Below are 26,286 nucleotides of genomic sequence, written 5' to 3'. Positions count from 1 at the left end.
CAAGTGCTCTGAGGATGGAATCATCACAATATTTGAGCACAATCCCACAGGCTGATCAGATGTATCTATAATATAATACATATAATACAGTGTTCTGGTGTCAGGTAGCTAGTCTGGGTTTGCTGATCATATATTCCAAAGCTCTTTATTTGTAATGGGTGCCATTGTACAGACTTGAATACTTGAAAAGTCCAATGCATGGTCTTTGTTTATTGTATTGTCACATATTCACATGGGAAAACTTGTATTACTGAATATTGTGTTGCTCTAAGAGACGTTTCTTAGTATTGGAGACTGCCAACCTTATTTTCACAAGGCCTCACTTGTTTTTAAAACTCAATTATTATGTAACAAATTTATAAAAGATCTGTGTCAAAAGTGCATTTATGCTTGTAGGCACCTCCAAACATTGCTTCACAAATAAAGTGACAAACAATTAAATGTAGTTTGGGTTTCACCTACACATAAAGACACATTGTAGTGGCCACACTGGTCCGACGTAGCCCAGAATGTCTCTTGCTGTTGCACTCTGGCAGTGATATGAAAAATAGTTCTAAAGGCTTACTGACATCAGAAGCAACCATTTTTATTTTTAACAGTCCCTAATGGCAAATAGAACCTGCATGGAAAGAAGTTTAAAGCCAAGAAAGAGGATTTTGAATTATGCAGTTGCAGCCTCTGAAAAATACCAGTGGTAGTTGAATAGCAGAATGCCTACGCTATGAAGTAATGTAGGTAGCTTTAATAGTATATTTTACTTATAGTTTGCAGAAAAGCAAATAGCAGATTATACAGCAAACGAAATCCCTGGCTTTAATTTGTAATGCTGTCACCTTGGAGTTCTGTTCCCTGTAAAAATCTCATAGCCTGCGGTGTTGTGTTTTTATTTGGTACAGAACTAATGGATGAATTCTAATATATCCCCTACTGCAGTAAGGGGTTTCCTTTGGGACCCTCTCTATGGAGAGTTTACAATTTAAATTCTCTATCTGGTAACATAAATGCAGACAACAATGAAGTTACTGTCATCATGAAAGTAGTAACCTGCTAGTATGTTTTGGGCAGTGAAAAAACAGTGGGTTTCTTGAAGGAAACAATTAACGAGGAACCTGCACACAGAAGTGAATGCAAAAGGGGAATACACATGTATCGTTTGACACATTAAACACTTAGGGGTTAATACCCTTTTGCATTCGTTTCTGTGTGCCGGTTCCTCGTTTGTTGTATCCAGTGGATTCAGGGTAGGGCCGTCTGCCTAGAGGACTGAGCACCAGATTCTGGAATTTGAGGAGGGCCAGGGAGTGCGTACACACTTTTCTATTTCTTGAAGGAAACCAACACAGGGAGGACATACACTGCACATGTCTAAAAGTATCCTGATACCTTCCCATTCAACATTTCATTCCAGTATGAAGTTGGTTGAGTTTATGCTACTACTGTACAACAGCTTTTACCCTTCTGCAACAGCATTTCCTTTGTTGGACTGGCCCACCGGAATACCAGGAAAACTCCTGGTGGGCCCAGGTGTCAGTGGACCCTCATGCTGCTAAACATTTGGCATAGTTCATGATCATTCTTTATTTCTATGAGATCAAAAAGGCTAAATAGATGGAATAATAGATTATAATATTAAAGTATGTAAAGAAAAGAGACTAGGAGAATAGCGGTTGAGTGAGGAGTGGAAGAATAATAGTACTGAGAGTGGGCCACTAATCTAAGGTCTTTTGGTGGGCCCCTGGTCTTAGGTTTTTGGGTGGGCCCCTGTCCGACAGTGAGCATTTCACTAGATGTTGGAACAGTGTCTGAGAAATTTTCTTCCATTCATGTTTGGGCAGTGATGTTGGGGATCAGTACAGGCTCACAGGGGTGTTCCAATTCATCCCACAGGTGTTCAGATGGGTTCAGGCCCAGAATTCATCCCACAGGTGTTCAGATGGGTTCAGGCCCAGATTTGTGGGAAGACCACAAAACGTCCACGACTAGTTGGCACCATTTCAGGGGATGCATGCTGACTGGACTAATTTCTACATGCACTGAGGACTGGGTGTGCTGCAAATTTGCCAAAGTTACTTACATCTCCTGTGCACAAAGTGCTGATGGAGTGATGTGATGTGCACCTTTGCACTTGAGAGGGGGTGGGCAGGGGAGTGGACAGGGAGGGGCTGGCCTAGGGGTGCAAGAAATACAAATCTGGCCCTGGTTGGTTTGAGGTCAGGGTCCCTTTGCAGGCCAGTCAGGTTCTTCTACTCCAGTACAGTATGGGCATGAGGGCATTATTATGCTAAAACAGGATAAAATTCTTCCCTAAACTTATACCAACAAGGAAGGAAGCATGGACTTCTCAGGAATATCATTATGTGATTTAGTGGCATTTGTGTCATCAAAGATAGCTGTAGCTTATATAGCCAATTCTAATAATTAGAAGGAATGCCCACTGTGGTAGTTTGACCCCAGAGAAGGCCTTTAATTTTTTCAGAGTGGGAGATGTTTGCTATCTGGCCCTGGAAGCTGTAGTGTTCTGGAAGGAACAGGTGAGCCAGATAATCCATTCCAGTGGTCCAGTTCAAATGTTTGAGCTCACTTTCCACAGGAAGGCTGTCCTGTGGAATGGTATTTAATGGCAATGAGAGTGTTAGGAAAGTCTCTCTGAGCAGGAAGGTTACCTGTCTGTGTTAGGAACTCCTAGAGGGGCTGGGGTGCTGCCGGTCAATGAAAGGAACAGAGGGAGACGTGAGCAGATGACAGAGTCAAAAGTGACAAGCCAGAAGGTGCGAAAGGCCAGAGGTTGGCGAGTTTGTATCCTTGGAGGGGAGAGACAGCAAGGCTAAGTGAGAAGCCCAGAATATTCTAGAGTGTGGAAGCCACCCTGTATGGTGAGAACCCCGGTGTGGGGAAAAGTCTTGAATGGGTGCTGTTAGAACGCTATTGAACTGTGTTCCTGAAAACTTGGAAAGAGTTGCCTAAATAAACCTGTGGTGTTGAGACCCCAGTATCCCTGTCTTTATGCTCCTGTTCTTCTGCTTACCATCCTACCATTGCTAATTTCTCCAAAAAATTGCATGTAGAAGCAGCCAGCTTGTCACACCACATACCTGGAACATATAGTATACACGTTCCATTCAGATTGCGAAACAAATTTAATTTTGTTTTGTTTGGGAATGTCAATAGTCTTTATCTGGGACTATAACTTTCTTTTACAGATGAACACAGATTGAGAACATGGGTAAACTTTACTCCAGTTTAAATCAAAAGAAATGAACTTAAAACCCCACAGAAATTGAAAACTAAGATCAAACTTACCGCTTCTTTAATGATACAGTCAGCAGTCGATCTTCTACATCCCTGCAGAATGAGCTGATTACAGGGCTTGTAGTATAGTTGGACTGTGAAGGAACTCTGCATTTAGATCAATGAGAAGATAAAAAGATCAATTATAAAACTTGATTCATTAATATAACACTTTATCACAATGAGCTGCTTTATATGTTTCAAAATTGATCAGAGATTATTAAAAGGAGGAACAGTTAGGCAGTGGCGTAACTACCAGGGGGAGCAGGGGGTGCGATTGGGCCAGGGCCCGCACCCCCTCAGGGCCCCCCGGCAGCCGTGCATAATTGTGTGTAACCGTGCGCAACTGAGAGCGCGCGTGCGCAACGGCGCGCAGCCCAGGGCCCGCATGTGGTTGTGCGCAAAGAACTTCAACTCCACAGAGGGAAAAAGCTGTTTTTCAATGGCGCACTCCTCCGGCGGTGCGCTGTGTGTGACGTCGCCGGCGGCGCGCTGCTTGTGACATCAAGGTGGCGTGCTGCGTGTGACGTCACTGGCGGCGCCAATTTTGATCATGGTTTTTGGTAGGCCGAATGGGCCGACGGAGTGCTGCCTCCATGTCTCCGTTCGGTAAGTCCTTTCTTCCTCCTCACTCGGATTTGTTCCATTCAGCTCAGAGTGGAGGAAGCTGCACAGCGGCTCTGTGTATCCCTCCGGCCTGTGGTGCTCATGTTGCTCCCATTGGCACTTGGAGCACGAATGGTGAGTGGATGTGCCAGGGATTGCTGCAAATGAACCACAACCCCCTGCCTCACTGACTGCCGTTCCCTGCTGCCCTGTTTATTTGTGGGCACCTGAAAGTTGCTGGCAGTGTACAACCCACTGGCCTGCTACTGCCTGGTCTTGGGATGTCAGGGGGATACATTCTGGCCTGACTACTATAGCAGCATTTGGTATGTTTTAGACTTACATAACTATGGCAGGAGCTGAAATTATGGAATCCCATGACACACCAGGGTTCTTGGTGCTGAATAATAAGCATTGGAAGCACCAGTACATATCACTTTTCTGTGGTTTTGTAATCATTACATTCGAGCATGTCTTCGAATTGTGGCACAAAAGAATCTATAAAGACTATAATCACTGTATTGAGAGTGCAAATTGAAAGTGCAAAGGATCCAGTCGTGTAACTAGATGTTACTGGGCCCCACAGAAAATTTATTTTAGGGCCACCAGCATATTCAGAGGTTGTCCTGTTTTACCAATATATGTTGAAATTGCTCTTTATTTGGGCCTCATGGGGCCCCCTGCAGCCACAGCGTCTGCTTCCTCAATAGTTATGCCCCTGGGCTGGTGTTCCTGGTCTCTGACCCAGAGTACTTTTATAGGAACTGTGTGCAATCTTCATGCACTTCTTCTCTTTTGGGCTGGTGCATGTGCAGTAGTGTTAAAAGCTGAACTTTTAGCAAACTGTCAAATTTTTTTACTCTGCCATGCATGTACGTGTCCATTGAAGAAGCAGAATAACGTGATTGCCCTGTGATGCTCCTACAGAAGTACCCCGGCCAGTGCAGTTTTCAGTCACAAAGGTACTGACCCGGATTATCAGGTAACGGGTACCTAACCATTGGCACCCCAATTTTTTTTTTAATTCAGGCTCTCTGCAATTCATATTCCAATATTTCATTCAAATCAATTCATGGTTGCTAGTGCAATTTTGTCACTAGCAACCAGACTGCTGAAATTGCAAACTGGAGAGCTGCTGAATAAAAAGCAAAATAACGCAAACCACAAAAAAAATTAAAAAAACAATTGCAAAGTTTCTAAGAAAATCCCTCTGTGCACCATATTAAAGTTAATGCAAAGGTGAACAACCCCTTTAATGCAGCACTGATTAACCCTTGTCATTTAAACAGTAAAAAATTTATTTCAGACTCCTGTGCTTAGATCCTTTGAGTACAGGTATGGGACCTTTTATCCAGAATGCTCAGGACCTGGGGGTTTCCTGATAATGGATCTTTTCCTAATATGGATTTTCATACCTTAAGTCTACCAGAAAATCACAAACATCAAATAAAGCCAATAGGCTGGTTTTGCTTCCAATAAGGATTAATTATATCTTAGTTGGGATCAAGTACAAAGTACTGTTTTTTTTATTACACAGAAAAAGGAAATCATTTTTAAAAAGTTGAATTATTTGATTATAATGGGGGGGGCCCAGTTGTAAATTTACGTACCAGGGCCCTTAGGGGTCTAGTTACGCCACTGCAGTTAGGAATCCATGCTGGCTGAGGATGCCGGGAAATTTGCATTAAAATGTAAGCATGCCATTGCTTGTATAAGGGATAGCATAGCAGAGTTGCTTAGAAATACAATATACTTCCTTTCATTATGAAAAAAACTGTTTTGGGGTGGAGAAGTGGCTTATCAGTTCCTTCAACTCAAGTATTATAACCATAACTGGAAATTTTGTAATATTTGCTGTATATACAGTATGTTATAACATTTTGCATCTCTCAGCAGACTGGGTGCTGATCAGTTTACTCATGAAATCGCTTAAAGTGCTGGTTCACCTTTAAGTTAACTTTAGTATGTTATAGAATGACTAATTATAAGCAACTTTTCAATTGGTCTTCATCATACATTTTTATAGTTTTTTAATTATTTGCCTTCTCGTTCTTACTCTTTCCAGCTTTCAAATGGGGGTCACTGACCCCATCTAAAAAACAAATGGTCTGTAAGGCTACACATTTATACTGCTACTTTTTATTACTTATCTTTCTATTCAGGTCTCTCCTATTCATATTCCAGTCTCTTTCTCAAAACAATGCATGGTTGCTAGGGTAATTTGGACCCTAGCAACAAGATGACTGACTTTGCAAACAGGAGAGTTGCTGAATAAATAGATAAATAACTCACAAATCCCACAAATAATAAAAAATGAAAACCAATTGAGGATTGTCTCAAAATATCCCTCTCTCCATCATATTAAAAGTTCATTTAAACGTGAACAACCCCTTTAAACAATAAGATGGACAATAGAATACATATTAACGTTGAACTTTATTTGTGAAGTATATTGTGAAGTGCTTGAGTATTATTCCCAGGTCCTAATATACCAGCAAAGCCCACTAATTAGCTGTGGACCATGTGCATTCCATAAGTAAAGGTTAAGAACATATTACACCTCTAATCCACATAGACCTGCCCAGTTACATTTAGGCACACAATGAACCACCCAAAACCCTGTCCATACAGTGTGACAATTTGGGGTTTATGTATACATACATATATGTTTAAATCCTAATTATTCAAGAAACATGCCTGCATTGTGGGTTTAATATTTTAAAAGTCATGGTCCGACCAACCTAAGCACCCAAACCAGCATTCATTAATATTTTTAAAGAAATAGGCCTAATTAAAATGTGAATGTTGTGAGGTATGGGACCCTCACAAAAACATAGGAAGCAGAGCTGTGTAAGAATCAGGTGACAGGCAAACATGGGGGCAGATTTACTAACAAGCGAATTTTCACCAACGTCAGCTTCGCACCCAACGCAACACTTTGCCAGGCGCAAATGCTCTCAGACTACACCAATTCACTGATATGCGGAGTTTCATCCTGGACACCGAACGCTTGCGACTTTTCACTAGCGGTACTTCGGTAATTCGAGCATTTGATAGTGAAGATGCATTAGCGTTCATTGTGCCTAGTGGAAATTCGCTAGTGATCTTGCGCTCAGGTCAATTTGTGTAGGGAAATTTGAAGGTCTTTATTTTATTTGTTGGTGCAAATACTTAACATTTCCACTTTTTATAACACATGTCTAGGGAACCTTAATAAAGACAAGAGAGTTAAATATAATGCCCTACACATGAGCCCACTGTAAAATTAATGTCCCATATGTTGTAAAATTTATGGGGAAAACCAGTTACCGAAAAAAAGTTCAAGTTAGGTCTTTTGCAGGCAATCACACTGATAAAGGAAAAGTCTCCAGCGTTTTTTTGAACTTTGATGCATTTTCAGTTCACAGGATATGATGTACTGTATGTGACAGAAGATTGAGGAAGATATAGCTGCTTTACAGCACTTCGCCTGGTCTGAGGTGGAGAAAAGTTGCCTGGTGATATAGTGCGAATGACCAATAGCGACGGTCTGTTTCGCTAGCAATTTGGCGCCTGCGCCTGTTAGTAAATTGGTGATGTCACTGCGGGTTCTCACACTATCAAATTGTCGTTAGCGTTAGCCACTTCGCTCCATAGTAAATCTGCCCCATGGTCATTTTGTCTGCAACAGTTTTCTACCCAATGGCAGCACCAAATAGAATTTGCCACTGGCCTGAAAAGTGCTCAAGGCCCCTGTCCAGGATCATAGGCATCCATGGGGAGACAGCAAGAGTATTATCTCAAGCAGGCAAAAGCAAGTTCTACAAGTCTCCATAACAGTGTTTAAGATCTTAGCAAGTACTGATTGTGAGTCTGTTGATAAAACTGCAGGCGGCTGCCAGGCAGTACTGGCCTCATACTTGCTACTTACTGTATCTTTTTGGAGCCACAGCCTGGTCACATGAAGCTGTTTGTGAGAGACACTATGGGGCCTACTTATTATGCTGCGTAAAACGAAATTCACCAAAAAAACAGTGTACAAAGCTGTGTAAAATAAATATATATCAAGTTGTGTTTTATTTTATACCATGCAAATGCCAGATTTTCCACCCTTATTTTACACTGCTTCAGACCTTTTTAAGTAAGTTCCCGGCAGAAGTTGCTCGAAGAAAAAGCCCATAAAAAATCAAGTCATTTTAACTCCGGTTTTTACACAGAAATGCCTGGTGATGTGTGGTGCCATTTTTTAGAACACAAATTAAATCTGCCCCTTTGTGGTAAAATATAGCTGTGTGCAGCCTGGTCTCATGATGGTGTGAGAGAGAATTTGCGGTACAAAATGGCTCTGCGCAGCCTGGTCACATGATGCTGTTTGTGAGTGAGACTGTGTAGCACAGTATGGCTCTACATAGCATGGTCACATAATGGTGTGAGATAAACTCTGCGGTATAAAATGGCTCTGTGCAGCTTGGTCACATGATGCTGTGTGTGAGTGAGACTGTGTGGTACAAAATGACTGTGTGCAGTCTGGTCACATGATGCTTTGTGTGAGAGAGACTGTGTACTACAAAATGGTTCTGTGCAGCTTGGTCACATGATGATGTGAGAAAGACTCTGTGGTACAAAATTGTTGTATGCAGCCTGGTCACATGATGCTTTGTGTGAGAGAGACTCTATGCTACAAAATGGTTCTGTGCAGCTTGGTCACATGATGGTGTGAGAGAGACTCTGTGGTACAAAATGGTTGTATGCAGCCTGGTCACATGATGGTGTGAGAGAGACTCTGTGGTACAAAATGGTTGTATGCAGCCTGGTCACATGATGCTGCGTGAGAGAGCAACTGTGAGGTACAATGTAGCTCTGAGCAGCCAGGTCATATGATGGTGTGAGTGCAGTGTCAGACTGGGACACCAGGGGCCCACCAAAAAACCTTAGACCAGGAGCCCACCATAAAACTTCAGACTCGGGCCCACTCTCAGAACTATTTTCTTTCTCTCCTCACTCGACCTCTATTCTCCTAGTCTCTTTTCTTTACATACTATAATCTATTATTGCATCTAGTAAACCTCTTTGTTCTCATAGAAATAAGGAATAACCATGAAATAGGCCAAAAGTTTAGCAGCATGAGGAGCCACTGACATCTGGGCCCACGGGAGTTTTCCTGGTATCCCAGTGGGCCAGTCCGACACTGTGTGAGAGAGATAGACTGTGTGGTACAATATGGCTCCTCGAAGCCTGGTCACATGATGGTGTGTGTGAGTGAGATTGTGTGTGTGTGGTACAATATGGCTCTGTACATGGAAGTGAAGGATAAGGAATGAGCTTGTTTCTCTATATCTGTGCATGTGTGTGAGAGTTCAGTAATGTGCAGAAGGTGGGAAGGGAGCATGGCTACCTGCAGCTGTTTCTTTAATCTGGGTATTGAACCTGGGTCCATATAAATAACAGGACTCGGGCTTTATTCTGACATTCTATTGATTATTATTGTGTGATGAATAGTGTGTGATGAATAGTGCAACGCGATGTTATCACTTATGCCCTCTACTTAAACAGCCCCCTTAATTACAGAAGTGTGGAAACTGTTAGCTGCTTACTGGGTATTGCCCATAAATTAATTTCCTACAAATCACCGCTAAGATTAAATGGCAGTCAATGAACGTCTAGTTACTGTATGGAGGCTTGATTTGGGTTGATGAGTTTGCTCCCACGGGACCTATGTTGGTTCCACAGACCAATACTAGTGGCGTGAGCAAAGGGGGGAGGGGATTGGATTGCAAGCTCTGGAAGTGTGTAGGGGCTGTGAGCTGGGGACAAGTCTAAAAGTGTTTTGTGTTCCATTCATAGACATTCAAGATGGAGGATTTGCCAGCCCTATAACAGCATATTTGGCTAGATACCAGTTCTAATTTAATGAAACTTTCTAGTACCTGCTGAAGTAAGTAACTGGGCAATAGCTGCACAAGATGATTCATTGGAGGGAATGAAGTAAAATTTGCTGATATCACATTCTCTTCTCTTGCCGAATATGCTGAATTCTAGAAAAGCTTATTTTTACTCTCAAACCAATTTTCAGTATATCTGATACCTGAATCTCCAGCGTGGAATTATGTAAAAATGGATAATGATAAGAAAACAGATTCATGATTTCTTATATTTTGACAAAAAAAGAGACCTATTCTTTCCCTGCATGCAATTACCTATATTATTAAGCGGGTGTTGACTTAGAACCCTGCAGAAATTTGGCACAGCTTTGCTATTTTATTGTCAGCCTCATAAAAGGACTTTACAAGTGTGTTGCATCCTACTGTGAATTGCAGGTATCCATGTAAAATGCTGCCTTTGTATTTAATGGAAAACACATTCATGCCCTGCAGTCTCTGCTTTTAACTTGCACATTCTGTGGCCAAACTCCATCTTAGGTAGGATGTGCTGGTGCACTTAAAGGGTTACCCACAGCACCCAAATCAAGAAGAAACCTGAATGGCAAAAAGGAGGAAAAAAACAAAAAATAATATCCATTTTTCTAAATAGTACATAGTTTCAAATTTAGCCTTTAAAACCCCTTATTATACCTTGTTCTATTTTAAAAAAGGGAAATACTAAAATATAATAGAGCTAGAGGTGTAATAATGCTCAGTGGAAATAACTTTCCTGATTTGGTAGCAGATGAATTAAAGTGTGTTCTGTTTATTGTCTACATTTAAATTACCCAGAACTTCATCAAAAACATCAGCTTCACTTCTAGAATTTGTAGACTACAATGTAGGAACATTGATTTCCTCCCTAAAAACTACCTTTACCTATTTACATGTACCTGAAAACAATGTAATATGTTTGGTTAATTAGAGTGTTGACAATTGCAGATGCATAGATTATTAAATATTATGAATTCTGAAAATATTATTTTGGCCCCTTCTCTGTACAGATACAGGTATGGAATTCATCATCCGGACACACGTTATCCAGAAAACTCTACAGAAAGGCCATCTCCCATAGACTCAGTTCTAATCAAATAATCTAAATTTCCAAAATTATTTCCTTTTTCTCTGTAATAATAAAACGGAACCTTGTACTTAATCCAAACTAAGATATAATTAATCCTTATTGGAAAGCAAAGCCAGTTTATTGGGTTTATTAAATGTTAACATTATTTCCAAGTAGACTTGAGGTATGAAGATCCAAATTACAAAAGATCCATTATCTGGAAAACCCCAGGTCCTGAGCATTCTGGATAGCAGGTCCCATAACTGTATATTAAATAGTCATTATCTAAATCACCAATAATTGTTAAAGAGGCTGTGCGATATTAAAAGATAAGCTATACTATATTCCTAGGCATTTGTTTCTTGAGTTATCTCCTTCATCTCCAATGCTCTTTCTGCTACAATGTGTTCTAGACTAGGCTTGTACAGCTCTGTTATTTTAAAGGTACAAGAGAGGGGTGAGGTGCGTGCCCCTAAAACATTGCACTTCTGCATTAAACGTGCCTTTGGATTTTTCTCTATACACCAATACAATTAATTGTGAGCCAGCTGGGGAGTTTCATAGATAGCCAGATAGATAGATAGGGTATGGAATCCCTTATCCGGAAACCTGTTATCCAGAAAGTACAAATTTATGGGAAAGCCATCACCGACAAAGCCAATTATAAGCAAAAAAAATACCAGGGGGTGGCCCTTAGTTTTCAAAAATGGCAATTTTCTATTTAGGATTACCCAATGGCACGCAAAACCAGCCTATTATGTTTAAACAATTTTTTAGTAGACTTAGGGGGTTGTTTATCAAAGTCAGAATTTATCTCAATATTTTCTGAAAAAATCTCCGACCAAATCCGCACGGGTTTTTTGGGCTTATTTATTAATACACCTTCCGAAAATTTCATTTACGGGAAAAAATCCAAAAAAATTGTGAAAAATTCGATTTTCACGTTTTTTTCAAATCTTTCATCCGATTTTCAGCCTAAAACTCAGAATTTTGCCCAAAAACTCCGAAAATTTCGGGGTATTGCACCCAGCGCACATCAAAAACTCATTGGGACTTTTCCCATTGACTTATATGCAACCTCGACAGGTCTCTGAGATGCCAGATTTTCAGATAAAGACTTTTCCATCCTCTAGGTTTAATAAATTCCGAAAAATTTGTGATTTTCTTTTAAAAGTCTCATTTTAAAAAAAAAAATCAAAAAATTGTCTTGATTTTTGCATTCTGGGTTTAGTAAATAACCCCCTTAAAGTATAAAAATCCAAATCTATTATCTGGAAAACCCCAGGTCCTGAGTATTTAAGATAACAGGTTCCGTACCTGTACTACTAAAAAAGTGTATTATTATGAAAATGGTTAAGATACGTGAGGATTTCCATAAGAGCTATTTTATGTGGTATATTTTTTAATATATATTTAAGATACAGGGATACAAATTATGGAAAGATCCCTGATTGGAAACCCCTAGATCCCGAGCATTCTGCTTAATATATAAAGAGTTATGTGTAGTTATTTGATGACAGTACCCCTTTAAAAGTTCCCAGAAAGAAAAGACAAAAAAATATGTCTTGCCTTTTCATTCCCTAATGCTGCACAATTACTTTCTCATTCATTAACCCATTTAAAGAAATCTTTAAGCAAGAAGTCTTCTCTGTTCTGCCGGCACAATTCCTAGTGGATGGCTTGCAATTATCTGTCTGCATTTCAGCAGCCCCAAAAATAATTGTTAATATTACTGCAAAATGAGCTTTATGCATGCCTACGCGCCTGCACACAACTTATCAAATTAATAGAGCAGTGACAAAAGGGCATGTTTTATTTAGCCGAAATCCTACTTTATAATGTATTTTTAATGCAGCAGACATTCAGAATGCAAAGTCATGCTTTCTGCTAGTAATTTATGTTGTCTGGCTTTTAACAATAAAATATTGGTTTTATGAGCAATTTTAATAATGTAAGAATACGAACATGTTTCATCAAGCTTTTCCATTTCAATGCTCTTTACAAATGGTCCTAAAATTATTAAATTTATTTAATAATAATATAATTTGGGCACCCCTGTTTTAAGCTAACCAATTACATAGTGAATAGTATACCCCCTATTGTAATTTAAGGTTATTAGAAGTCACAAAGGATATATATATATATATTATGGAAATAATGACAATACCAATAATAACTTACGTGTAGCTTAATTCCGGTTTTACTAATCCGACTCTGGATGTAACTGTTCCAGACCTGTAAAAGGGAAACAAAAATAAGATTAAGAGTTAGAATCATTGTAACATGCCAGCAGTTAAAATAAAAATCACATACAGGTCTTGTTACCACTTCTTTAAAATTATATTAGTGTGTCTGTGGTCCTGCCCCTTCTTACAGACCTTATGGGAGGAGGTTGCTAAATATGGTGCTCAGATGACTGGTAAACCCGTTATTGCGCAATTAGAATGGGCGTTGTTTAGTGATGTTACTACTTTGACACGTTTATCGAAGTCTGACAAAAATTTCATGGGGAAACTGGCTGCAGCAGCCCGGAAAACGATTCTGCAGCAGTGGCTTAATAATGATTCACCCACCATGGTAGTAGTAAAACAAAAATTACACTTCATTTTTCACATGGACTGGTTGGAAACTACGATAAAAAAGGAACAGAACACTGAAAAATTTTTTTTGACATGGTCGACATATATAGAATCTCTACCAATATTACTTAGACACCTTACAGTTAACACATTTCGTTATACTACCTGGTATGATACATCGTTACTTACGGAACATCCAAGGGTTATGGAATCATCCCAGTATCTTAGAGACCAGCAACTAGACCAACGGCGCTTAAGCCACACGCCCCCTGGGATACATCTCACCAACTGGTTATTACATTCTTATTCACGGAACCCTATGTAGGGATCTCTTCTGATTATCTTAGTACTTTGTCTGAGCTGTTAGTTTAGTTTGATTTGTTATTGTTATTCTTGATAAAATATATCTATCGCATTAACATAATGTTACAAAACTAGCGTGTACATTTTCTTACTTGGTCACGACCATGTAACTATTATGTGATGATCCTTTAATAAAAACAAGTTTGGAAAATTATATTAGTGTACAGGTATGGGATCTGTTATCCAGAATGCTTGGGATTTGGGGTTTTCTGGATATCGGATCTTTCTGTAATTTGGACCTTCATAGTCTACTAGAAAATCTTTCAAATATTAAATAAACCCCAACAGGCTGGTTTTGCCTCCAGTAAGGATTAATTATATCTTAGTTTGGAACAAGTACAAGGTACTGTTTAATTAATACAGAAAAAATTAAATAATTTTTAAAAATCTGGATTACTATAAAATGAAGTCAATGGGAGACAACTTTCCCATAATTTGCAGCTTTCTGGATAACATGCTTCTAGATAATGGACCCCATACCTGTATCAGTGTTGTCTCATAGACCATATGATCACAGAATTGTACAGAGAAAAGATTTGGTATGTACAAAAAAAAAGCTTTCAATTAGGAGAAAGCCATGTTCATTTAAACTAACTATTTTTATTTTTAAATCATTTTCATTTTTCTATAAAACAGTAGCTTGTACTTGATGGTAACTAAGCTGCATGAATCCATATTGGAGGCAGAACAATCCTATTGGTTTTCATTCAAATTCAAATGTTTAGTAGCTTTAAGGTATGGTATTCCAAGTTACACAAAATCACCAGGTCCACAGCATTCTGGATAATAGATCCCATGCCTGTACTGTATAGATTGTGTTCACACCATTGTTACACAGACAGAGGGGTCCCAAAAACATGGTACAGATGTAACATGATGTGACTAGTAATTAACAGAGCCCGCCAAGCAGGGCCGGAACTAGTGGTAGGCAGAGTAGGCACGTGCCTAGGGCGCAAATCTGGGGGGGCGCCAGGTATGTACCTGCTCTGTAGCCTACTCCATGTCCGGTCACCTCCCTTCCAATTATATATATATATATAGATATATGTATATATATATATATATATATATATATATATATATATATATATATATATATATATATATATATATATATATAAAGACACCTTATAGAAACACAACATTTTCCTTACTCCATTCATGCCTCCTACATAATTCTTCCATTCTATATGAGAGTTAAATGTGAAACACACTTATCTGTCAGCATTTGAGTGTGAGAATATTTGCAATAACTCTCGCTGCATTTATAGTGTGCTTGGCAAATGTATGGGCAGGGCTCTAATAACCATCCCTAGAACATCACATGAAAAATAGAGAATTTCTTTATACAGAGTTTGCAAAGCAACAGCTTCTTTACAGAAAATGCAGTTCTATATCAAGCTATTATATACATGTGTGTTTATTAGGATTGGCAATTACCGTAACTACATAAGTTGTGTCTCAAGCTTTCTCCTGGTGACTCACAATACATTATTGGCAGCAAATTAAAGTTACCTGATAATGTAAAAAAAAAATACAGGGAAACTTCTAGAATTCCAGCTAGAAGGGCTGCCCTGGTTTCCCTAATTTAAAGGTGTAAACCCAAACATAACACCTTGCATACTGCATGCATACAACTTTTCATAATGCATTAATTCAATTTGCAAAGATTTTAAAAAGTAGTTTGTACATGGAATTTCTACAAAGAGCTGCCGCTTGCTGTTCAATTGGAGGCCCTGACTACCTGTACCCCTTAAAATTATGTACTAGCAGCTTCCCTCCAGTCACTCCATTACCGACAATGCCTTGCTCACTTCTGTCATTCGTCTGTAAGGCATTGTGGGAACTGTTGTCTTTTTCTGAAGAACAGCTGCAACATTGTTTCAATAATATATGCAACCAGGACCAGCAGTGTAGAGAATATCAAATGTCAGACAGATACTACTTTCAAATCCATTACAAATACCTTTTAAATGTGTAACCCAGCTTGTAGGACCCATGCTACATCTCCAATTTTTTTCTGTCCTATTTTCAAAAGTCCATACAGTTCAAGAGAGCCCCTGGCAAAACGTATTATTATTATTACTAGTTTAACTAAGCTCAATTGTAAAGCTACATGAACACAGTGCAGGAAACATCTCATTAATATACAAGGACAGTGACAAGAGCAACAGCAAGTCAACAAAAAAGGGATTATTTTTTAGGACCCCGGACCGAAGTGCAAGAGTATTAAGGGGCACAAGCATGTGCCTTTCTTGCACCTCCAAAACACTGTGGGGGTTATTTATCAAAGTCGGAATTTATCTCAATATTTTCTGCTACAAACTCCGATCAAATCCGCTTGGGTTTTTTATGCTTATTTATTATTACATTTTCCCAAAAATTTGCTTTGCGGGAAAAAATCTATTTTTTACGAATTTGTTGGACTTTTTCATCCGATTTTTTTGTAATTTTCACCCGAAAACTCCGGGGTATTGCCTGAAACCCAGCGCAAAAAATCATTGTGACTTATTGACTTATATGCAACCTCGACAGGTCTGAGATGCCGGATTTTCAGACTCGGACTTTTCCATCCTCAGGGTTTCATAAATTCTGAAAAATTTGTGATTTTTTAAAAGTCAGATTTTGTTTAAAAAAATGTAAAAAATTTTTCGTGATTTTTGAATTCGGAGTTTAGTAATAACCCCCTGTGTCTCTGCTTGCAAAGCATCATTTTCCAAACAGTGCGGGCTATGTGAATAAGTGAAACTTCATCAGCCGCAAATTGCTACCACTACTAAATCACTAAAATGCGAAGTTGCGTCTCTGCAGCCAAACACTGGCAAAGTTTTGCTATCGTTAATTTGCATGTGCATTTCATAGCAAACTTTCGACAACGTTCGTTTCTGCCTAGCGAAACTTCTTTAGTTCACTTACTCGTTGGTCAATTTAATTAGGGCGGGTACATATAGGTCATATATATGTTTTTATTAGTGATGTTGGTGCAAATGCTTCAAGTGCCCACTTATTATTTAAAATGTTCAAGGAAGCAAAATCAAGACAAAAGTGATTCTCTAATGCCCTAGACACGAGCCCACCCTAAAAAAAAAATGTTAAAATAAAATATTTCAATAGTTACAACTTGTAAAGACAATCTCACTTTAAAATATAAAAAAACAAGTTTTTTAGAACTTTTATGACTTTCAGGCATACAGGATATGATGTCATTGACATAAGATTGAGGAGGATGAAACTTCATCTTATCAGTTTGTCGGGTCTAAGCTGGTGAAGGAAACTGTGGCGAAAGAGGTAATGTTCTGTAAAATTTGTAATGATCATTTGCCTGAGTGAAAATGTGCCTGGGTGAGAAACTGCACTAGCGATAGTCTCTTTCGCTAGTGGATTGAGCTCTACGCCTGTTAGTAAATTGGCACTGTCCCTTCGGATGGGATTTCTGGTGAATTTTCTCTAGCGACTGCCACTTCACCCTTTAGTAAATCTGCCCTAAGGCATTGACACTAAAACAACTAATCTTCAAAATATGAATGCACATTATGGGGCAGATTCACTAAGGGTCGAATTTCGAAGTTAAAAATACTTCGAAATTCGACCCTCGAATTGAAATCCTTCGACTTCGAATATCGAAGTCGAAGGATTTAGCGCTAAACGTTCGATCGACCGATCGAAGGATTTTTCGTTCGATCGAACGATTAAATCCTTCGAATCGAACGATTCGAAGGATTTTAATCAAACGATCGAAGGAATATCCTTCGATCAAAAAAAGTTTAGCAAGCCTATGGGGACCTTCCCCATAGGCTAACATTGACTTCGGTAGGTTTTATCTGCCGAAGTAGGGGGTCGAAGTTTTTTTTAAAGGGAAAGTACTTCGACTATCGAATGGTCGAATAGTCGAACGATTTTTACTTCGAATCGTTCGATTTCGTTCGAATTCGAACGAATTTAACCAATTCGATGGTCGAAGTACCCAAAAAATACTTTGAAATTCGAATTTTTTTCATTCGAATCCTTCACTCGAAGTTAGTGAATCTGCCCCTAAAAGTTACCTTATAGGTCATGTTGGTCCTTTTTTGGCTGATTGTTCTGCTTTTGCGAATAATTGTTACTTTAAGTTCCTAAACCTGACTGTCCCTTCTCATCCTCTAAAATGTACTACCACTGCTTAGAGAAACACAGGGGAATAGATAAGTAATGTAAAAGCATTGGACAAATACCTTATGGCAAAAATATTTAATTTCTGGTGTCAGCATCTCTTCAATCGCAATCTTTACTTTAGTTCTCCTTTAACTGCAGCCTATCCATAATTAAGATGCACTTGGGAGATTCATACATGGATTTACTATCACAACACATTATTTACGTATCCAGATATTCATGTTATTGTGAGACTTATATGTGGTTACTACTTGCACTTTTCCATATTCGTGTTTTACTTCTGCATTTGATTGCACAGGTTGGGTGGTGAGGGTTCTTCTGCTATTGCCTTGCTCTTCCTCAGGTGTTTGTCAACTTGTTTTATTTTGTGTAGTCTTCATTGTATTGTAATAAAGTTACAATACAGTTTGAATAAAGTGCAGTAGTGCCGTTTCTATGGTATTTCAAATCTATCTGTAGAGAAATACAGTACATACAGAGTGGGAGCGCCGGTACAATCTTTTTTCATAATCTCAGGACATTAGCGGATGCCTCTGTTCGCCTCTGTACACATCTAAATCTTTCAAAAGCAACATTACTGGCTGAGTTAACAAGTTCAAAAGTCAAATGTGGCAAATAAATAACACATAAGAGAAGACTGATTTGATGTTCTGAACTGGAACATGAGGTCATTACTTTTTAATACAGTGCATTTTCTTCTAAAGTTTAGACATGGTACATTTCCATTTGTTTTCTTTCCAACTTCCATCTATTTTGGTAGGAAAGAATAAAATCTAAGGCTGAGGAAAGTGTGTCATTAATCCATGCAATGCAGGCTCATGAAGCTAAAAACCAAATGAACCTAGGTCAGCTAAATATGAGCATATATTTCAAGCAAATTAGAATTAAAAATTCAGAACTACAGCTCAGCTCCAGGGCAATTAAAGTCCTTTCCTATAGGGATTCAGCTTGATGATTTATTCAGATAGACAGATATATGCCTTAGATAACCCCATAACTAAGAGGTTTCGCTCCCATTTGTCATCCAGAATTTGGTCTGGCCCTCTAGTTTTTAATTATTGGAACCCTTCTGTCCCATGCTTTCTACTTTGTAGCGACCGTTTGGGAAGAAGTGTATTGTAGAGATGGGAGCGGAAGAACCACACTGATCTCAACACAGTCGAGCAGCTATAAGATGAATTGCAATAACAATGCAAACCATGCCTGATTCCAAACATTAGTGCTCAGCCCTTAGAAAATTGCACTAACAATGCTCCAATATTTAATTAATTGTCTTCCCAGAAGAATTGATGGTCAAAGTGAAAGCACCTGGTAGTCTAGTTTAGTCTAGGGATGACTGCTGCTCCCACTGCAGGGATGGCCACCGCTACCCTGCAGTGGGTTTTGATGGGTGTACCGAGTGTGACGTCATCGAGCTTGATGGGAATTTCAAATATTTAAAGGGGCCTCGTCCAAACACTCGTTGCCCAACATAGGTCTATGTTCCATAGTTCCTGGGTGTGTTAATCTTGTCTGTTCCTGTTATTGACCACTACCTGTCCCTGACCCTTGCTTTTCTGCTGCCTGTACTGACCTCTGCCTGTTCTTTGACCATTCTCTTGGATATCATTATTGTACTGTGCTACGGTTGGTTTTGACCTCGGCCTGTGACCCCGACTACCTTTCTGTCTTCTGATTTGGTACTGCTTGTTCTCTGTTCTACCTACACACGTTTGGTTCCCTAGCTCATACCTCCCAACATTTTGGAAATTGAAAGAAGCACAAAAAGGTTTGTCGCGCTCTGGAAATTTTTTTGAACATGCCCTTTTTTGTGGCCACATCCACTAATTACCATGTTCATTTTATAAAATTTGGCAGGTTATGAAGTTTGAACACATTTATGTGTTTTTTATGTGTTATTTCAGTTTTGCTAATGAAGGTGAATTACCCTTTAAGCTGCAAGTAGCAGTTTCCCCAAGAGATCTGCTTATTTTAAATTGTTACAATTGTTTCTTTGCTTATCTTACATTGTTACAAATGTATCGAAGTGCACCTGCCACATATTCTGAGCTCTCTGCCAAAAGCCACTTTTAGTTTTAGAGACCTCTTGTATCTTTTTCTGACTGTTAAGTGCAGGAGATCAAAAAGAAAGTGTAGATATTTCAGAAGCGAAATTGAGCTGCGGGTTGAGCTGTCAAAATTAGGTCCAGAACTCTCTCCTTGGTCCTCTCACTATAAGACCTGGCGGCATCCGAGTAGCAGAGGGCTCCTCCTGAAGCGAAAAGGTGTCAGTTATAGGCGGAAGCGTGAGCTGAGGCCGGGACCTAGGGGTTTGTTCTGGGTTTGGGATACCTTACATTACAGTCAAGTTCTTGTGCCAGCAAAGAGAAGACCATCTACCCATGGTTTTGAAGATAAGATATTGGCACGTGTCCACAAAGTTTTGGCCAAATGGTGTATACACCAGTATACACCCACAACTGACTCTTAGGATGAGGGGCAGCTGCATATTTTGGGAAACTCTGCCATATCTAAACACACACATGCTGTATAACAGTGTGTCCATCTTTCTCTAGCATCAACTCCATCATGCAAATGCAAAAACAAGCATCATGTTCAATAACAATTCAAACAAAATGTCTATGTAAGCCGTAATACGTTCTTGAAGAGATATTTCAGGTCCAGGATTCTGCTATAGAAAAACAGTTTTATACACTAATAAGTTGCATTATCAGGCTGCATAATTTCAGTTATATTAGTGAGAAGTCAGTTCCTGATTAATATGCTCAGGGACTTACTGGCTCTGCTCAGCTCAATATAATCACCTGCTACTGTTTACATTGGCATAAATTGAGGATACTCGGCCCCAAACCAATATCGGTTTTACTCCCCCAAGCTCTAGAAGGATAATCTAATTGCAGGACATCAATTAATGCCTTTTTGACTAATTTTCCCTAATATTCAAACCCTGTTTTTTTCAATTCCAGTCCTCTACAATACCCAAAGAACTCTTGCCATATAGTAACCCTTCTGATTATAATGACTTACACTTTAGTTCAGTATAAATGAGCATACTGAACACCAAAATTAAAAAAAAAGTTTTGTGAAATTGTGAATTTAAAGAACTCCCCTTTTTTCACATTAATTTATGGTTCAAGAGGGTTATGAACTATCATGTGCATAAGCTGGACAGTCCTGCAAACCACAGAAACTAAGAAGCAGAGATAATAACAGGTACTGTATATAATTGCTCTCATTTGCTTGACTGTGGCAACTAGAAGACTAGTGCTGATTTCATGAGACCAAGGACATTCCATGAGACCACAACTGTTTTTGCCTCGCCCACCACCACCTAATTATATTTTCTGCTAATGTTTAAAATGACAGAAGACCCAGTGATATCAGTGAAGTACTGGGATTTTCTCCATATACTGGGATGGATACAAACATTTCTGTTTATTTGTGTGACTTGTGACTATATCTGCTCCTAGGAGAATAACCTGATCCTGTGGGTAAAGGTGTGTTTGTTTCTAAGGTTAACAATGAAAAAAAAAATGCTATTTTAATGCTGTGGGGACTGTAAGAAGTATTAATAGCAAATGTATGTGTTATGGTTAAATCCCATTGAATTCCTATGGTTGGTCATGACATTGCAGTATGGTGCAGGAGATGGTCAGTCAGGGGGAGGTATTGTTTAGGGTTATTCATGAAGCCAAGGGCATAAGGAAACCTCAAAGGCCAGAACCATCAGTACACATTATAGAGGTGCTAGACCCTACAAATAAATTAATGCAAGTTGCTAAAATTAATGAAAGCTGCAATATTATTTTCTACTTATCATTGCTATAAACCTCACATCTCTGTCAGTCTATCAAGCACAGTTACTATCATGCTTTTCTAACAATTTTGTTCACCTCATCCTGTCATTCAACTCATTCCACCCCACTCATTGTTCTATCCTGCTAATTTAGTATTAATATTTCTAGTATTAATACTATATAAACAGATAGATAGATAGATAGATAGATAGATAGATAGATAGATAGATAGATAGATAGATAGATAGATAGATAAAGGTGGCACATATATTTCCTTTTGAAACACATTTCCAGGATGCTTCTTCCCTACCGTAAGCATGCTCTGCCTTTTTGCAACTCTGTCTGAGTATTAGGAGTTCAATTTGCGACAGATGTATGTAAACCAAATGGCCATATCTTCTATTTTATTCCTGAAAGCTTTCCTGTGTATTTATGTGGTTTTCTGTCTAGCACAGCTAATTAAGCAGCTGGTGTTTTTAGTAATTTAGCCAAAATGGCAATGCCTGGGTAATGTGTACAGTTTATGTAACTGGGTCTCTGTAACAGGTGATGGGCAGTTAGGAGAGGCGGCAGTGAGGGCTTCTGGTTTGGCCTCAGGCTAATCCCAGGGCCATTACAATTCTTAGCAGCTGTTACTTTCACACTGTATTTCTAAGTGACATGCATTATTCATGCCACTCGTAACATTCCATTTAACAGAATTCCTCTGAGCGCCTATCCTTCTGAACAGATTTTATTAAAAGGTTGGTGAAATTTAGAGTTAGACATGAAGGTGCAAATTAAGGCATGTAGGGCCACCATGTTTGTGCCAATCAACTGTAAATAACACGGTAAGTCAAAGTACTATGGGGACTTGGGGAAAATCTTGGCTGGTGAAAAAAACTATAACGCTATAACAAAATGTAATTTTTTCAGCATGGACCTCTGGGGCCAACATCAAAATTTTAGGAGACTGGGTGCCAAAATGGAAAAATGAATGTGAGGAGGCAGAATTGGAGAGGGCAAAACATAGAAAAAGCCCTAATCCAACCCTAGCAACACCTAACTTCAGCTTTTGGTGCGGTTGCCACCTTTTCTGCCAGAAGTTTAGTTTAACAGCTAGAGGCTAATCGGGTATACAGTACAAAGAATTTCACTGGAACTCGTTGTCAAGCATGACAAAGGGGGTTTACCCCAAAACGTTGCACCTTTTGCAAATAAACGTGGCAAGGGCTTGTCCCTGTTTGGATTGCCAGTGAAATTCTTTGTGCTTACGAATTTGGCGGTAACCGAAGCCTTCTTCACCAGGCACTGAGCATTCCCTTCACGGAGAGCCAGGGTGTGCAAGTGTGGTAACATTTCATTATTAATCAGGCATACAGTACATCCCCAAGGATTGGGGTTCCAGCCTACATTTAACAGTCCCCCTGATCCCTAACCCCGGTCCCGTGGTGAGTTGAACATCCGAAATACAAAATGAAAGCCAAATATGAGAAAAAAAGATTATGTTTGTGTTTCCGTGGAACAGTCATTTAAAATTACGTTTATGGAAGACAAGTATAACTCAAAGGAGGAAACTGAGTATATCTTAGAATTTAACTATGACCATTTCATAGAGCAATATATATTGATTACATGACAGTAAAATATCCCCATAAAAATGATCAAAGACTTTCAAAAACCGTAAGATGTAGATAAAGAAAATAACTTCTAGCATTCTTCCAGCTTGCTCAAACACTTGGCAGCATCACATGTTTTTACAGAGTACAGGATACTTCGCTAACAATAAGACAAGAATATTCCAAGCCTATCAGTGGAATTTAAACATTTACTTACAATTTATCATGCAATGAAGTCCAAAGTGTAGCTGTACATTTTATTTTAGCACATCAATGTTTATACCTAAATAAATGTATTCTAATGTAAATAAATTCTCCAGTTTGTAATTATTTGATGCATTTTTATTACACAAAGGGGGGTGTTCGTGACACCAGATGGGACATTCTTAGTTCTAAATCCAGGCAGGCTTTATGATTATGAATAAGAGCTAAATGATAGCATCCTCCCTTTATAGGAACTAAAGGCTAAAAAACTAGGTAATTCTAATATGATTGGCAACCCCCCACTGAAACAAATGGGGGGGCCTGTGTGCCCTTTAAGTGTAACGGGTAATAGAGGCTTGAGAAAGGACAAGAGAAGGCTTAAAAACATCACCTGATCTTTGACCAAAATAAAAAGAATTTTTCATCTTTGCAAATGGAAGTGTTGCAGAATTTTCTATGTTTCATGATCTATTAACCCTGGCAAGGGTCTAAGCTGCTCAAGTACCTATCCAACAACATACCTCCCAACTGTCCCGTTTTTCACCGGACAGTTTCGATTTTGACTGCTAAACCCGCAGTCCCGGAAGGTTACTGAAATGTCCCAACTTTCTCTTTCCTTTGATGCACTGAACAGCCAGAAATAGATACAAAGTTTCTAACTTAATTGGCTTTTGGCAGAGGGCCCAGAATATGTGTCAGGTGTATTTGGATACGGTTGTAACAATTTAAGATAAGCAAAGAAGCAATTGTAACAATTTAAGATAAGCAGGTCTCTTTGGGAAACTGTGACTTGCAGCTTAAAGGGCAATTCACCTTCATAAGCATAACTGTAATAACACATAAAAACCACAGAAACTTTCATAACCTGCAAAATTTTGTAAAATGAGCATGGTAATTAGAGGGTGCCAGCTCCACGCGGCAAATCTTTTTGTCCTTCTTTCTATTTCCAAAATGTTTTGAGGTATGCAACAAGGATAATTTAGACACCTAACTCATGGGTTCACCAGCAGGGTCAGCACAATTACCATTATGGTCAGCGCAACAGTATTTTCTCTGTGGTCTTTCGTTTTTTAAGACACCTAGGAAAAAGATGTTGACTGTCATTTAATTTTATATAAAGGGGTTTTGGCACCCTTGGTTGTGAGTGCAAGCAAACAGCCAGTTGCATCCACCACAACTTGACAGCCAGCCCACCACAGCTTAAAGAAGTAGGAAAGTTGTTCATCACTTGGGGTGCCAAATGTTAGGCACCCCCATGTGAATGTATTTACTTACCTAAAACTGCACCGGCCTCATTTGTGTATATGTGCGCAGTGCCGGGTTCGTGTTTATGTGTGCGGCGCCATGTCAGTTGTGCACGCGCCAACTTTTTATTTTACCATTTACAATCCGATCTGGGCCGGCGGGCCCACATGTGCCCGGGGCCCATCGGGTTTTTTCCCTGTGTCCCGCCAGCCCAGTCTGACACTGGGATTAACCCCGGGCTGGTGCATTGTTCTGCTGATAGGAGCGGGGTTTCAGATAAGTCAATACAATCACTTGGGGGTGCCTAACATTTGGCACCCCCAAGTGCTGAACAACATTCCTTCTCCTTTAAGTGTGATGCACCAATATGGACACTGAATTGCATCTGTTTTGGTAAGTCACAAGCATGTTGCAGGGAAAACTATTTCTCTTGCATTTGTGCTGGAATGGCATCACTTCCAGCAACATCCTGGAACCCTGGAATAACCAGCAGCTTCAGGCTAACAGTAATACGAGGGTTCCCTTGCATCATTGGGTGCACTTGCCTGTAATTCAGAACAGGCTGACGGGGCATGTTGATGTTTACTGCAAGTTACAAAGGAGCATTTATGGGCCCCAGTACCTTTCTGAATAGTATAAATATGCACAATATAACTTTGCCTCAATTTTAGAACATTGAAAATGTGTTTACATTCATAAATGCAGCTTCAGATCTGCAAGTGCAAACACTTGTGTGGCAAACACTTGGGGGCAGATTAACTAAAGGGTGAAGTGACTAACGCTGGCGAATCGTCACCGCTTTCAGGGACTTTGCCGATTTACTATCGGGCACAGGCGTCACTTCACTAGCGAATGCCTTTGCCAGCTCAGACCAGGCGAAGTGCAATGGAGTGCATAGATCTTTCTCAATCTTCAGTTACTTACATCATATATTTTGAGTGGAAAAAGTCCAAAAAACTGCTGGCATCTTTTCCTTTTTTCAGGGTGATAGGCTGCAAAAGTGTTTTAAATTTTTTTTATACATTTTGTAACATATGGAACATTATTTTACACTGGACTTTTGTGTATGGCATGAAAACAACTCAATTGACTTTATTAGGGTTCCCTTGGCATGTGTAGTTATCAGTGTAAATGTAATGTATTAGATGCAATGTATGTAACATAAAGAGGTCCATTCAACTATAAATTCCCTGCCGTATCCAAATTAGCCTGAGTGCAAGACCTCTAGCGAAGTATAATAACAGGTTTCCGGATAACGAATCGAATACCTGTACGAGGCAAAGTTCCCAGCACAATTTGCATGTAGGGCCCTTGGACAAAAGTAAATCCAAATGTGTGGAATCATTTAACAACCAGCTGCGAATATAGGGCATAATTCCCAGATACTGAAGAATTATTAAAAGTTCCTTTGCAATGATGCATCACCATAACCTCTATGAGACATTGTCATCTTCCATTATCCTGTGTGTATTCTTTACATGAGTTCTGTCT

At 39.3% G+C, this 26,286-nt stretch overlaps 1 protein-coding gene and 1 long non-coding RNA gene across 3 annotated transcripts in view; one reads left to right on the top strand and one right to left on the bottom strand.

Annotated features, from left to right (window-relative positions):
- st8sia6.S (ST8 alpha-N-acetyl-neuraminide alpha-2,8-sialyltransferase 6 S homeolog) overlaps positions 1-26,286 on the bottom strand; it is a 53,716-nt gene that overhangs the window by 19,364 nt on the left and 8,066 nt on the right. For both annotated transcript variants that reach the window (XM_041567439.1, XM_018269131.2), the window contains exons 2-3: positions 13,039-13,092; positions 3,301-3,396 (exon numbers count right to left, since the gene is read on the bottom strand). In XM_041567439.1, coding sequence (XP_041423373.1) covers positions 3,301-3,396; positions 13,039-13,092 — 150 coding nt within the window. The remainder of the gene's footprint in view (positions 1-3,300; positions 3,397-13,038; positions 13,093-26,286) is intronic.
- Positions 3,642-10,860, top strand: LOC121395002. The gene is made up of 3 exons (XR_005962168.1): positions 3,642-3,897; positions 9,718-9,808; positions 10,799-10,860. It is a non-coding gene; the product is annotated as an uncharacterized LOC121395002 (long non-coding RNA).

The sequence above is a fragment of the Xenopus laevis genome, chromosome 6S (genome assembly GCF_017654675.1).
Source record: "Xenopus laevis strain J_2021 chromosome 6S, Xenopus_laevis_v10.1, whole genome shotgun sequence".
NCBI classification, from domain to species: Eukaryota; Metazoa; Chordata; class Amphibia; order Anura; family Pipidae; genus Xenopus; species Xenopus laevis.
The sequence above is the reverse complement of the archived record's forward strand: the minus strand, read 5'-3'. Positions and strand labels throughout refer to the sequence as shown.